Source organism: Podarcis muralis, chromosome 13 (assembly GCF_964188315.1).
Source record: "Podarcis muralis chromosome 13, rPodMur119.hap1.1, whole genome shotgun sequence".
Taxonomy (NCBI): domain Eukaryota; kingdom Metazoa; phylum Chordata; class Lepidosauria; order Squamata; family Lacertidae; genus Podarcis; species Podarcis muralis.
The window spans coordinates 30082092-30096846 of NC_135667.1; the positions used below are offsets into that span (position 1 = coordinate 30082092).

Below are 14755 nucleotides of genomic sequence, written 5' to 3' on the forward strand. Positions count from 1 at the left end.
ATCGCCGAAGAATTGATGCTTTTGGATTATGGTGCTGGAGGAGACTCTTGAGAGTCCCATGGACTGCATCCATTCTCAAGGAAATCAGCCCTGAGTGCTCACTGGAAGGACAGATCCTGAAGCTGAGGCTCCAATACTTTGGCCAGCTCATGAGAAGAGAAGACTCCCTGGAAAAGACCCTGAAGGGCACAAGGAGAAGGGGACGACAAAGGACGAGAGGGTTGGACAGTGTTCTCGAAGCTACCAGCATGAGTTTGACCAAACTGCGGGAGGCAGTGGAAGACAGGAGTGCCTGGCGTGCTCTGGTCCATGGGGTCACGAAGAGTCGGACACGACTAAACGACTAAACAACTAAACAACAACAATTGAAATTAGTGACTCTGAGTTAGTAATGATAATTAACTTCAGTGGGTCTTTTCTGAGTAGGGCTAGCATCAGATACAACCCACAAATCTCACATTTAAAAAGAGGGATGTAAAGAAATTAATGGAAGAATGGAAATTAATGCTCTAGCAAATGAGCATGTTTACATTCCTGTCTCCCAGCCAGCTGTCAGATTATGTTGTTTACAAACAGGTCAGTCAATTTATCAGCCACCAAAAATCTGTTCAGTCCCATTTCCACATTAATTTTTTTAAAGAAAATGCTTTAAAATTGTACATAAATTTTGCTTATATACTTATTTGCACCCCCCCGAAATACATTTATGCGTATTTCATTCAATGATACACAATTTTAAGTGGAATTGTATGCCTTTTTGAGCTGAAAACAGCAACAGAAAATATGGAATTGCAAAAAAACAAAGGATAACTACCTTCCAACCTGCACATTGGTCCATGGCCTACAGATCATGTCACTTTGAATCTGAATCCATAAAGAGATAATTCCTCAAGCAGCTATTGTTCTTTGTCTCCTTCATGTTCACAGTTCTCACCTTGTCCATTGGCTTTATTCCCTTCTGTGCCTCAAGCTGTAATTTATCTTCTGGACTGTATATCTTACTGATGCACTTTCCTTTACAAACCAGGAGAGCTCAACACCATATTCAACATGAGATCTTTTAAATGCACCTTTGTTGCTCAACAATTTGGTCGCTTTTTGTGACTGCATCATATTGAGCAGCTTTAATCAACATTCGATCCAAATGCAAGCCCAAATTTGTGAAGTCTTTTTTCACAAAAAAAGGAAAACAAATCTGTTCTTAGTGAAGAGTCTGGACACATCACTTAGTCCCCAAACTAGGGATCCACTGAGCATTTCTATGGGTTGATTACAAAAAGGTCAAACGGCAGTCTTAAGTAACAGAAACCCATGTTTTCCTCTAATTGCATCCATAGAATGGTTTACCACCAGTTTGGCTGTATTCCAAATATCCACGTCATCCGCATCTGTAAGAACAACATCATCCAGCAATAATTTTGTTGCCGCCTTGATTATTGCAGCCATTCACAACATCTTCGAGTGACAACCCACCAGTTTACTTGAGAAATAGGGTACCACATTTTCATAGAAAGAAAGGCAACTATATCCTGGTTCAGAGAAGCAACAGGAATTCACCCATAATTTGCCATCCATTGTGTTTAGGTTCTGCCAGCACACTTTGCTCTTCAACTCCATTGTTGTCGTTCCCCCAAAAGAGGTCTCAATTTTCCTCTACCGACATCAGCTCTGTGTTTTCATTGCCAGTCGTCTTCCTCTTAAGACACCTTGAGAGAATATGCTCCTTTCCCCCTCGACTCTCTTGTCCTCGACTTTCATTTGTTGTCCCTCCTGCTATTAAGTGTCATTTGAATTGGTGGCTGTATAATTTAGATCAGTAAAGTGATTTTTTATGACATTCCCTATAAAGGGCGATATGCATTGGGTCGTGTGTGCTGACTCAGGAATAGCAGCTGAGCTGATGTGGATAATTTTTACAAGTGATAATGATGAGCCTCTGAAAGCCCCTTGTTTTGTCTTACCTGCCTGCTGGAATGCAGACTGGATAACATACTATTATTTTTTATTAGCTTGCCAACACTCATATTTAATACCTGAGAATGCGCCAAGCTTCCATGAACAGGCTCTAACATACCTGAATCATTAACATTTTGTAATAATGTCCTTATAAAAGATTGAAGGATGCAACCCCTTCTTTCAGTTCATATCTGGAGCTTGTCATTTTCATTTGTTTTATCTGAGCAGTCAGCTGCTGTTAACTCCTTGAATTGGGCCTTACATGGGTTGTGTCTAAAAGTGAAGCATCGCCATCATCGCTCCACACTCAAAACCTAGTTTTGCATATCTGTTATCTTTTGCTTATTTCGTATACTGTTGGTTTCTTGGTGACTCTTCCATCAGCAACGATTCCAAGGCAGCATAAATCAGCCAAGAAAACAAATATTATGCATGCCCACATTTGGGAGACAGTGCGGTGTAGTGGTTAGTGTCAGACTAGGACCAGGGTTTGGAATGATGTTGTCCTTCAGCTTCAGCGTCCAGCACTGCCACCTAAGGGCTGCTGTAGAATTGCACCAATCGTTTATTATAATAAGGAGCAGGTACAGTGGTACCTTGGAAGCCGAATGGAATGTTCAGAAACCAAGGCGCAGCTTCCGATTGGCTGCAGGAAGCTCCTGGAGGGAAGGTGGCCATTACAGTACAAAACATCCCCCTGCTTCAATAAACCATCTATTAAATCTGATTTAATCAGGGGGTTATAATCACTATATTAAAAAACCTCAAATGGTTATTACAAGAGATCCTAGGACAATGAAGAAGATTGAAGGGGGCATCAAAGTCAGTTCAGCTGTAGGAAATATGCTGTTTGTGTTCCATGAATGTAAGTCGTCGAATTTCTTGGGGTTCAAATTTCAGTATGAAAGGGGGAGTTGGGTGGGACCCAGTGTGCTGTAGTAGCAAGAGTGCTGGACTTGGACCTAGACGGCTGAGAGTTCAAATCCCCACTGGCCCTTGAAGCTCGTCACTGTCACTGCCTCTTAGCCTAACCTGCCTCACAGGGTTGTTGTGGGGATTAATTGAGGAAGGTGAGAACCATGTACACCACCATGATCTCCTTGGAGGAAAAGGTGGGATATAAATGCAATAAAATAATAAGTAACTTCCCCTCCATCCTTTTTTTGCGGTGTGTGTGTGTGTGTGTGTGTGTGTGTGGATGATGTCAACAGAGGCGGCTGGCTCAAACTGCAAAACCCAGTTGCCTCATGGGGCTACCCAATAAACAACCCAACACGTGATTATTTGCAAAAAGAGCTTGAGGCGACCTCTTTATTGAGAGCGTTACAAAAACGTGCATCTGTCGTGATGATGACGAGGAAGGCAAAGCTGGTGAGGGGATGCCTTTAAGAAAGTGGCCAAGCCGAGGCACACTTGAGTAAAGCAAGGAGGGGTGCATGCGTTTCTCGCAGTGAGCTGTGGGCGTCCTACGGGCAGGTTTCTCCCCATAGGTGAGCACAGCTTTTGGAACCAGAGCGTCGTTCCTCAGGAGATTCAGAAGTTGCTGGTGGAGTGCTTTTTGCTGGTTGTGATGGTGGTGCTGCTGCCATAGCCGCCGCCGCTGCCACCACCGCTGCCGCTGCCGCCACCGCTGCTGCTACTGTGGTAGCTGATGCTACCTCCACCATGGGATCCTGAGAGAAAGAGTGGAATAATGTATTAATGAAGGACATCGTGAGACCCCTGTGTTTCATACAACCTCAAATCCTCACTGGTTTCTAATTCCATAAACAGTGTGCCATGGTGACCATTTTAAGTCAGACAGTAATCTTCCTTCTCTGGTTGTCTACCCTATGCATGTCTACTTGGAAGTAAAGCCCACTACGTTCAATAGAACTAACTCCCAGGTAAGTATGTACAGGATTGCAGGTTTTTCTTATATCCCCCACAACCCCAAAATCTTCAAACCAAGAGGAAATGTCTGGCTATGTCGGCCTGGATACCTGGATAGCTCAGCTGGTGGATCCCTGTGAGGAGGGACTGGCTGTGAAACTACTCTGCAAATGGGGAATAGGGCGTCTCCTAACGACTCTCAGGACCCTGAACAAACTACAGCTCCCAGAATTCTTGGGATCGGGAGCCATGATGCGTTAAAGTGGTGCCATAGTGCTTTAAATATATAGTGTGAATGTGGTTTAGATGTCCTCCCAGATCTTCTTCAGTTTTTTGCTTCCAAGATTGTGCATACCAGCATTCCTCAACCTTGTGCCTTCCAGATGCCGTTGGACTCCAATTCCCACCAGTCCAAGCCAGCATGACCAATGATTGGGAATGATGGGAGTTGGAGTCCAGTGATGCCCAGAGGGCCACAGATTCCCCATCCCTGTTAGAATAACTCGAATGACTCTGACAGTGTAGCTAGGGGCTGAGAGAATGGGAGGGTGAAGGAGTACGTTGTGTAACCTAGAACTCTCAGTCTCAAGAAATGAGAGTTTTACCCAGTTGCAAGTGCGTAACAAAGTTTTAAGGGGAAATGATGTGCATCTGTGTGCTTGAAAGGTCTCTAGTTACTGTATAGAGAAGCTTTTTGGAGAAACAAGCCTTACAACTTTGAGACAAACTGCATAGCATGCCAATGCAAGATTTCCTTCTAAGGCAAAATGCAGCTTGGGTGGAAGGCAATTTTTGCTGTGACTGCAGAACTGGGGTGGAAAATTCAGTCCCCATTCCCCTGTCAGTGTCCTGACATACATATTTGATAGCAGCGCCCATGCTTAACATGTTGTGCAGTTTTGCTCCAGGACTAGAGTGGGGAAATTGTGGCTCTCCAAAGGTTGTTGGACTTCAGCACACATCAGCCTCAACCAGGAGGGTCAATGGCAAAGGATGATGGGAGTTGTAGTCCAGCAACATCTGGCGGGTCACTGGTTCCTCATCTCTGCCTTAGACCAAACCAATGCTGCACACATGGACTGATAAGAAATCCTCCACTATCTCAGCCAGAGATATTTCCCATCCCAAACCTTGAGATCCTTTCACTCAAGGGTAGACACCATTCAGATGTTGCTGGGCCACAACTCCCACCAACCTTGACCATAAGCTGGGACTGATGGGAGTTGTAGTCCAACAACATCTTGATGCCACTATTTTGGCTGCTCCTGCTTTAACTGAAGGCTGAACATTTGAACCTGTGATCTTCTATATACAATGCATATATCTGACTATGGTTCTGCAGCTCCCTCTTGGGGCGTGTAGTATCATTAGCCTTCCAGAAACAAAGACCAGCATTGCAATTCAACTTCTGCAGCAAAAGAACCCACCCGGGCTCACTTCACAAATATATTTTATATGGCAGTGGGAATCCTTACCTTCCTTTGAAAATCCTGTCATCCTGTAAAGGAGGAAAAGAAAGGGCAATTAATAGATGATTACGAGCAACAGTAGTTGCCCTGGGGAATCTGTGTCCCCAGATGTGTCAGAAACAACAGGACAAAAGATGCTTTGAGATATAGTAGGGCACCTTCTGATATGGCTGACCATTGGGATTGCTGACCCCATGGAATAATGGATTTATTATAATGTGGGTAGTTAACAGAGAATGCAAAATGAATTGTAATGCACAATATTGCCCTTTCCCCAAATTATGAAACTATTCCCTGGGAAAGAAGACATCAGCAAGGTCACAGCAGAGACATCAGGACAGGAAGAGCTGAAAATACCCACTCTCAGTGTTGAGATATCACGGGACATCACATCCCCAAAGTAAATCTAAAGTCAGACAAAGCTGAAAACTTTTTATGGTCATTGTTTTCAGTGAGGTAAAATAAGGTTTATCCTTAACCCTCCCACTGGACAGAGAAGTGATGGAGCAATAGACAAGTTCACAGAGGAGAGGGCTATTGACAGCTGCTATCCATGGCCTGCCTCCATGGTTGGAGACTGTCATGCTTCTGAGCACCACTTGCTGGAAGCCACAGGAGAGAAGAGGGTTCTTAAGCTTGGCTCTTGCTCGCAGGCTTCCCACAGGCGTCTGATTGGCCATAGTGCAAACAAGTTGCTGGATTAGATGGGCCATTTGCCTGCTCCACCAGGGCTTGAGTTCTTATGATGCAATGGGTGTCACTTCCAGTATCGCTATTGATAGAAATAGGCAACCTACACCTTTAGAATAACAGACATGGGGGCAGGCCCCACTGTCCACGGAGTAAGCAGCAGAAACAGAAAACAGGTCAGAAAAGCAGGCGCGCCATTTTTCAATGTCTTAGGGATGACCTAGAATTTGCACACCTCTTCCCATTCTAAAAATGAAAATGACATCAATCTCAGCACTGGTGTTTCTAAGAGGCGGGCCAATAAAATCAGGGCCATTTTTATGCATTGCGTGGTAAAAAGAAATCTGATTTGTCACTAACTGGATACTCCAAAAATTGCCACTGGCTCTCTAAGAGAATATCTATAATGTACACTTGTTTTCAAGCATTTCTTTCTCATAATCATGCTTTACATTTGTATTGGGGGGGAAACCTTAAACACTGTTTTAGATGCACACCTAAAAACATCACATATGATGAAGCCTTTGGGAGATCTCTCCCCTTTGGTGGCTTATTCTGATTGCCCAGTTACGTACTTGGAGTCCTGGCCCTCCAACAGGTTGCGGTAGGTGGCGATCTCCTGTTCCAACCGTGTCTTGATGTCCATGAGCATCTTGTATTCTTGGTTCTGGCGCTCCATGTCGCTCCTCAACTCGGCCAAGTGCTCTTCCACACCAGAGATCTGGTTCTGGATTTGGGCCAGCTGAGCGCAATACCGTCCTTCTGTCTCTGCCAAGCTGGTTTCCAAGCCAGCTTTCTAATGAGGGAGAAAAAGCAGAAGATCCAGAAATCTACAAACACTGCAAACCGCAAACCTCTGTAAGAATGCTGATGACCAACTCTCTATCTGTCGGTGTTTCTAGATCTCATGAAAGTTTGAGTATCGCCGATTACTGATACTTGCAGGAAATAATGGTGGAGGTAGCTCTCACTACCTACTTCCGTTGGGAATGTCTGTGCCATTAAGATGTCTGGTTGGCCATGTTGGATAGACAAAATATGCCAACTAGCTATGCCATTGGAGTGACCCCAGCGTGGCAGTTCGTAGGCCCTTTATCTGTCAATCAACTTCATTCAAGGAAGTTGCCACATACCATGCTAAGCTGCGACTGCAACTCAATCTCCAGGCTCTGTATTGTGCGCCTCAGTTCCGAAACCTCGCTCTTGCCGCTCTGTAACTGCTCTGTATGGGTGGCGACTTCGCGGTTCAGTTCGTCAGTCTGAAAGAAGGAGGGTGAAAAAGTTTCATGCTGGAAATCTTCACAATAAAATGAAAAGAAATCATGCTATAAGTAATACAGACGCCACTCAGAGCATACCCACACTGCAGACTGACAGTGCAAACCTATGAATGTCACACAGTTGAATGGGACTTCATCCCAGTTAAGGAGGTATAGTAGGGATGAGGGACCAGGGGCCCTCTGAATATTGATGGAATCCAACTCCCATCACCCCCAGCCAACATGGCCAATGGTCAGAGATGATGGGAGTGGTAGTTCAGCAACATCTGGGACTGCAGACTGGAACTGTGTTAATACACATTCTCCTTTTTAAAGAGGGGGCCCTGGAAAGCAACTCTCAGAAGGATTTTTAGCAGGGTCCTCATTAAACTACAATTCCTAAGATTCATTGGAGGGTCTCAAGACCCTTAAAGTGATATGTTGAACTAGGCAATATGCTTTCGGTAAAGCGACCCCCAGTCCCTAGGAAAGAAGACCCTACCTTGGAGAAGAACCAGGCTTCCGCATCTCTGCGATTCTTGTCCGCCAGTTGTTCGTACTGCTCTCTCATCTCGGCCAAAGCTTTGGTGAGGTCGATTCCGGGCGCGGCGTCCATCTCGACGTTGACGGTTCCCGTCAGTTGAGTGTTGTATTCTTTCATTAGCTTGGTAGGGCAAGAATGGAGAGGACATAGGTAAGGATTCCCCCAGTAGGCAACATGTTGCACCTTTCAGCATTCTGCAATAAGTTGTGATGTGTGGAATGGGCTTCATGCGATCAAAGGCAAATGGCAACATGGCAACATGCATCAGGGCTGCGCACATTTCTGCTAAGCTTGGTACCCAACCATTGTTTCTATTGGTCAAGAAGGCCTTGCTTTCTTGCTTTCTGAAGGGGGAAAGTAATTGTAGCCCTTTGTATTTGATGCTCAGGGAAGGAGTAACCTGCCATGTGTGCAAGAGAGAAGGTGGGCGAGGGATTGTAAGCTTGCTGCAATCCCTCCCTCTGATCCACGACATTGATACTGCACCCCATGAGGCATTCTGGCACCATTTTGAAAGAGGCACTCTGTGCTCTCTTGCCAGTAGCTTTGTCAGGAATGGTCAGCTCATATGGTAAGTTTCATAATATTTTTTTGGGGGGGTTGCAGTTGGTGAGCCCCTGCTTTGTCACTTGTGGTCTCCTCTTTATGAACTTCTGTAGGGATTATTGTCTTATGTAATTCATCCAACTTTTGTGTACGGTGCTCACATTGAAAGGCAGACCCAACACCTCTTAATGGATGCGCCCAAACTGAATTGTAAAGTTGGCTGAAGTTTCCCTGCTCCTTTCTTTTTCCTTCACTCACCTCCTCATGGTTCTTGTTCAGGTAAGCCAGATCTTCCTTCAACCCTTCGATCTGCATCTCCAGATCAGATTTGGACAGAGTCAGCTCATCCAGGACTCTGCGCAGACCATTGATGTCAGCCTCAACGCTCTGGCGGAGGTGCAGCTCATTCTCATACCTGCCGGTTTCAAAAAAGAAAAAGAAAAAAGTCAGCAATGGGTGATAAACATTCTGCCACCTGTATTTCTTGAGATGTCTTTCTTGAGGTCTTCATTCCTCCCTTCCCTTCTGGTTTTCTTTCAGCTGATATTTTAAATACACCCTCCACCAAACTTTCTGTCCCTCACTTCCTTTCCTTTTTCCTTCATTCCTCTCTCACTTCCATTCCCCCAGTGAGAGACCTCAAATAGCGGAAAAACAGAATAGAGAAGAAACTTACTTTAGTCTGAAGTCATCAGCAGCCAGCCTGGCATTGTCAATCTCCAAGACAATCCTTGAATTGTCAACTGTGGCATGATGGATCTATACCAAAGGAACAGAGAAGAGGGAGGGGCCATGAATGCCAGCAAACATTTTTCTTTATCTGAGGATGCAATGGTTGTTCAAGTGGAGAATTGTCAGGGACTTAATTTGTGGGCGATCTGTAGAGGTCATGACATCAACATTAGTGATTGTGAATATGCATCTAGAGGGCAGTAGATATTCTAGACTGACATTAGTCAACATGGTGCCCTTCAGATGTTGTTGGACTCCAACTTCCATCAGCCCCGGTCAGCTTGGCCAATGGTCAAGCATGATGGGTGTTGTAATCTACCCACATCTGGAGATCACCAGCTTGGGGAAGGCTATTCTAGATTAATAAATTTGAAATTAATTCATACAAACTTCTTCAGCAGCCTAGGATTTTTCTGAGGAGAAACTAGTTAACCTAATTTCTTTCCTGGCTTGTCTTAGCATCCTCCCATCTGGCATGGTGTGACCTGTTCCTTCTTTTTTTCTACATTATGTCTTTTCCCTCAGAGGATTATAGTCTGGGACCCAACTGAGGCTCTGTTCCAACCTTTGCAATAAAGTATGTTCTACCCAAACAGTTGTCTGCCATCTTTTTCTTGGCAAACATCCAAGGGCAGTTTTATGTATTTAAGTAGAAGAAGAGCCATCCAAATTAAAGCAGCAGACCCATTCCTGTACAGGTGAGCCCTTGAATGAATAAGTTTAGGTGCAGTTAATCTATAATGCAGTATAATTGACTGGCAGACTTCTTAATATTTCATTAAAAATAAAATTATTATGACTTCCAGCCATACATCTAAGGGTATGGAGAATGTGCAGCCCTTAGAATAGGATTCTAGCTTCTGGCATGTGGGGGGTAATGACTCCCCAAGGACTCTTTGAAATAGTCTAGGATGACATGGAATTCTACCTTAAATGATGCAAGAGCAGCATTTAGAAGCTGTTCCTCCTGAAATGGTCATGTGAAATGCAAACTTTTTTCAAAAAATGGACTTATATATTGCTATAAAAGGTACACTGCCACATCTTCCATAAATGCAAAGTTAATTATGGCTGTGATCCAGTGGATCTGGTGCATTGGATCTGGACCTGGAAGAACTGAGTTCAGACTCTGCTCAAGCCAGTCTGGACTTCAAGATCTAACAAAAGTATCCCGTGCCCCTTGAAATCAATAGGGACTCCAGATGTTGTAGATTATAACTTTCACCACCCATGACCATTGGCCATGGTGGCTGTAGCTGATAGAAGCAGACCACAACATCTGGAGGGCACCACATTAGCTGCTCCCAGGCTGGGCATTTAATGTGCAATTAAGTTCCACTGACTTCAGTGGGACAATGTCTGTTTTGCTGGATTTGATGCCATCAGTGTATTAATCTTAGCTCATCCAAGTCTAAAAGGAAAGAAAACGATCTGCTCCACAGGATTGTTGGTGAGGATGAATGAGGGAGGAATAAGAAATGAGTTCACAGTGAAGCTCTAAATAGCAAGGGGCCCTGCCCTCTTCTAATATTGAAGAGGGTTGTATTGGTCTTAACGGAGTTTCATAGGGAAATGATGGAGGACAGCAGAGACACCATTTCTCAGCGATAAGAAGTGGTGGATGGCATAGTCAAGAGCATCAGTATTTGATATGTGCGTGGGAAGTTTTCCAGTTTGGGGCATGTGTGAATAGATACCACAAAAGCAAATATCAGTGGTCTGAATTGGGGGTGAGGATTCTGTGGTCCTTCGGTTGCTGTTTCCATTGGGCCATGTTGGCTGGGAGTGATGGAGAATGGAGTCCCTCAACATTTGGACAAAAGTGAATGACAGAAGGGAGACCTTCCTTCCAATGACATCCTAAAGCAGGAATAGCTCACCTAAAGCAGGGATAGCTCACCTCCTGCTCTTGAATTACAGCTTCCACCATCCCTGACCATGCTGACTGGGGTTGATGGAAGCTGGAGCCCAGCAACATCTCAACCGCCACAAGTTCCCCACCCCAGGACTAAATAGAGCCCCCTGGTTTTCCCATCATGGACCATTCATTTTGTTTATTACTAATAAAGACCTAGTGAAGTGAATAATGCAAGCAAGTTATTAATTTATTAGCTCCAAGGAGCAATGGTGGGCACAGACTAGAAATTTAGGGTCAGTTGCTCACTTGTGCATGCTCATCCACTGATGACTGCAACATCCCATGTTTACTTGCATGTGTAGTGAGGCATCACAGAGCAAATGTGTCAGAGTCTTCATTTCCCCTTAAACACAATGCTTCTCAGTGGGAGCCATTCATTAAGTGATTGGTTTGTCACTTAGCAATAAGGCTGCATTCAAACAAGTGCCAAACAGCCATACATTTCTATAACCCAGTCCCTCGGATTTTATGGGGCAGTAGCTGAGTGCCTTGGGACTTGTACACAGTTCCTTTCCTTCCTTGCTATGTAACCACAACCACCCTCTGCACTATTCAGAATCAAAGATAAAAGACTTGCAGGTCTGAGGGCTTAAGCCAACCCAAGGCATGGCATGAAACACACCCAGAGCCTAGGATGCAGATAGGGTGATGGGTGAATCCCAGGTTACAACAGTAAATTCATTTAATAGATTGGCCAGTACCATAACAGTCTCTACTCCTGTACTTTTAACATTAGTCTCATAGTCAGAAATTAAGGTGGTGAAGCTTTTCCTAACACAGAAGTGAAGTTTTCTCCATGACTTATCTACTGGTTCAGTACTAAAGTTAGAAACTTCAGTAGTTTATTGCAGCAAAGCTATGCACATCAGAGTGAACGACTAGTCGCTGTTTGCTTTTCTGTCTCACAAACAGCCTAATTAAATTAGTCTGGGCTTAGTCCTAAACACTTTTAATCATGTCTCGCTATTTTTGTGATGTCCCTTAACTTCATTTTTTTTAATCAGTTGCGTTTATCTATTATTATTATTATTATTATTATTATTATTATTATTAATTTAGCATAATAAAAACAATTACTTCCACAATCCAAATCAGGAATTGTACCATAGATTCCTGCCAAAAGATGGGTTGTAAGCATCATAGGAATGATGATGATATCTGATACATCGTGATTAAATTTGCCATTTTCTACAGCAACAAAGTATTAGAAGATGGAAGCTTCAGAAAGCCATCTCTCATCCCTGGCATATCCTCCTCGTGAGGCTGTGGACTCTCCTCCCTTGAGGCTTTTATTAAGCAGAGGTTGGGCAGCCCTCTGCTATGGATGCTTTAGCTAAGATTCCTGCACTGCACAGGGTTAAACTAGAGGACCCTCAGGGTCCCTTGCAACTCTACAATTCTATGAATGATCTTACCTTGTCACGGAGGTCCTCAATGATCTTGAAATAGTGGCTGTAGTCCCTGGATGGGCTGGTGGGAGCCTGCTTCATGTGCCATTCTCGGATCTTCACCTCCAGCTCAGTGTTGGCTTCCTCCAGAGCACGCACCTTGTCCAGGTAGTTGGCCAGGCGGTCGTTCAGGTTCTGCATGGTAATCTTCTCGTTCCCACTCAGGAGACCTCCATCGCCGCCGCCGCCACCACCCCCGGCCAAAAAGTCCCCAAAGCCATAGCCGCCTCCACCTCCAGCACCAAAGCAACTTCCATAGCCTCCTCCAGCACCAAAGCCACCGCCGTAGCCAAGACCACCACCAGAAACCAAGGAAGTGCCATAGCCGCCTCCTAAACCTCCTCCTACCCCACATCCATAACCACCTCCTACTCCAGAAGAGACAAGCCTAACGGAGGAGGAAGACACACGGCCGCCACCTCCACCATGGATGCTGGATGATCCAAAGCGGCCAGAGGAGATGCGGCTGGATCCCCCGCCAGCACCCAGACCACCACCGTAGGAGGAAGAGGAACTCTGATAGAAAGACATTGTGGCAGCAATGAATGGAAGTTCAGTTGTGAGACTGTTACTCGGCTTGGCTGAGCATGGAAAAAGCTGGCCTTGGCAGTGTCAGCCGGCTCCCTTTTATACTCCTCACGGGGCGTGTTCTGTCCCACAGCAGAATACACCCTGCTGAAACCACACCCTCAAAGGTGAGGCTCTGTGAAGATGATGTGCTGTCTTTGAAATGCAGCCACTTGTCCCTAGGTGGGCTGCCCCCTCTGTGTGTGTGTGTGTGTGTGTGTGTGTGTGTGTGGCGGCTTCTTAAAAACCCAGTTAAACAAAGGAGGTCTCATTCAGGGCGCCTCACTGTTATTTTTAGGCAGTGCCAAGTGTGCAGATCACATTTCCCTTCTTTTTTTATATACATTTAACCAAGGGGGGGGGGGACACTGTCTGCAGCCACGCCTGGCCTCATCTCATATCGGGATTAATTTATTATAATCAAGCACAATAGCCACAGACGCACACAGCTTCTTTCAGGAATGCCTTTCACTTAAAACACTTTTCCCTCCCCAGAACGTTTAACAAGCAATACACGATTCATTTACTTTGCCTCCTCGCCCCTTCCCGTCTTAATTGCTGTCAGGATTGTGGAATAATAGAGTTGGAAGGGACCCCAAGGGACCCCAACCCCTTGCAATGCAGGAATCTCAGCTAAAGCATCCATGACAGATGATCATCCAAGCTCTGCTTAAAAACCTCCAAGCAAGGAGAGACCTCCCCAAGGAGACCTTTCTACTGTCAAACAGCTCCTACCATCAGAAAGTTCTTCCTGATGTTTAGTCAGAATCTCCTTTCTTGCAACATTAAGCCATTGGTTCATGTCCTACCCTCCAGAGCAGGAGAAGACAAGCTTGCTCCCTCTTCCACGTGACAGCCCTTGAGATATTTGAAGATGGCCATCACATCTCCTCTCAGTCTCCTCTTTTCAAGGCTAAACTTCAACCTTTCCCCATAAGCCTTGGTTTCCAGACCCTTCGTTATCTTGGTTGCCCTCCTCTGCACACATTCCAGCTTGTCAACCTCCTTCTTAAACTGTGATGCTGAGATCTGGACAGAGGACTTTGGAGATAACACCCTCTGCTCTGGAAATGCAAAACACAGTCTTCCAGGAATGCCCCATGATAATGACTGGAGGTGGTGCAAGAGCCCATCATTTCTCTTCTAGGTCATCTTGTGTCTGAGAAGCTCCAAGAAGATAGTTTGCCCTGAATTAGTTTGCTTGCCTCTTCCTCCTTCAGGGTTTGACAAACAAATTCAAAAGTTTTGCCTGAGACAGATGAAAATTGCAAATGGGAAATGATAGAGGGCACATTTTAAAAGGCACTGAATACTTGAAGGGACAGAGGGTTTTTTAAGAGAGAAGAAAGAGAAGAGCCACAAAGGAGGTCACTTTTGTTTATGAAAAGCTTGTGGTGTGGTTATTTGGCTGTTTATTGAAAAATCATTCTGCTTTCCTCTCAGGGAGGTTATTCCGCACTGCATCATGCGATTGTCACACTTTCCACTGTGTTTTCCCATCACTTTCCTTATTGCAAAGTCCGCTCTTTTGGGTTGCTCAAGAGCACCAAACCAACTTTAATTGTGGAACTTGAATTTTCTGGAATGTGATTAGATCCCACCCAAAAACAGCAACTGGCTGGAATCACCCTGTATGTGCCCCAGTGTTCCTTACCCTTTTACAAAAATGTATTTACAAGATAAATTGTGCTTAACAATGCACATGTTTGTGAAAATAACATACGGATGTGCATTTTATTAGGGTAAACTGCTTT

At 44.8% G+C, this 14755-nt stretch overlaps 1 protein-coding gene across 1 annotated transcript; it reads right to left on the reverse strand.

Annotated features, from left to right (window-relative positions):
* Positions 1-3236: 3236 nt before the first annotated feature.
* LOC114582365 (keratin, type I cytoskeletal 19-like) lies at positions 3237-13044 on the reverse strand. The gene is made up of 8 exons (XM_028703326.2): positions 12402-13044; positions 9013-9095; positions 8595-8751; positions 7749-7910; positions 7121-7246; positions 6563-6783; positions 5304-5326; positions 3237-3629 (listed from the first exon to the last, which is right to left on the reverse strand). Exons 1-8 carry the CDS (start codon positions 12963-12965, stop codon positions 3490-3492), a joined length of 1476 nt encoding a protein of 491 aa, XP_028559159.2. The 5' UTR covers positions 12966-13044; the 3' UTR covers positions 3237-3489.
* Positions 13045-14755: the final 1711 nt, after the last annotated feature.

Bases quoted from the DNA above. Each gene is read 5' to 3' on its own strand.
- LOC114582365 (XM_028703326.2), bottom strand. From the start codon at position 12,965: ATGTCTTTCTATCAGAGTTCCTCTTCCTCCTACGGTGGTGGTCTGGGT. The intron at 6,784-7,120 runs GTATGTGGCAAC...CTCCCTCATTAG, and splicing joins TGCAGTCGCAGCTTAGCATG to AAAGCTGGCTTGGAAACCAG. The intron at 3,630-5,303 runs GTAAGGATTCCC...TCTTTCTCTCAG, and splicing joins GACAGGATTTTCAAAGGAAG to GATCCCATGGTGGAGGTAGC.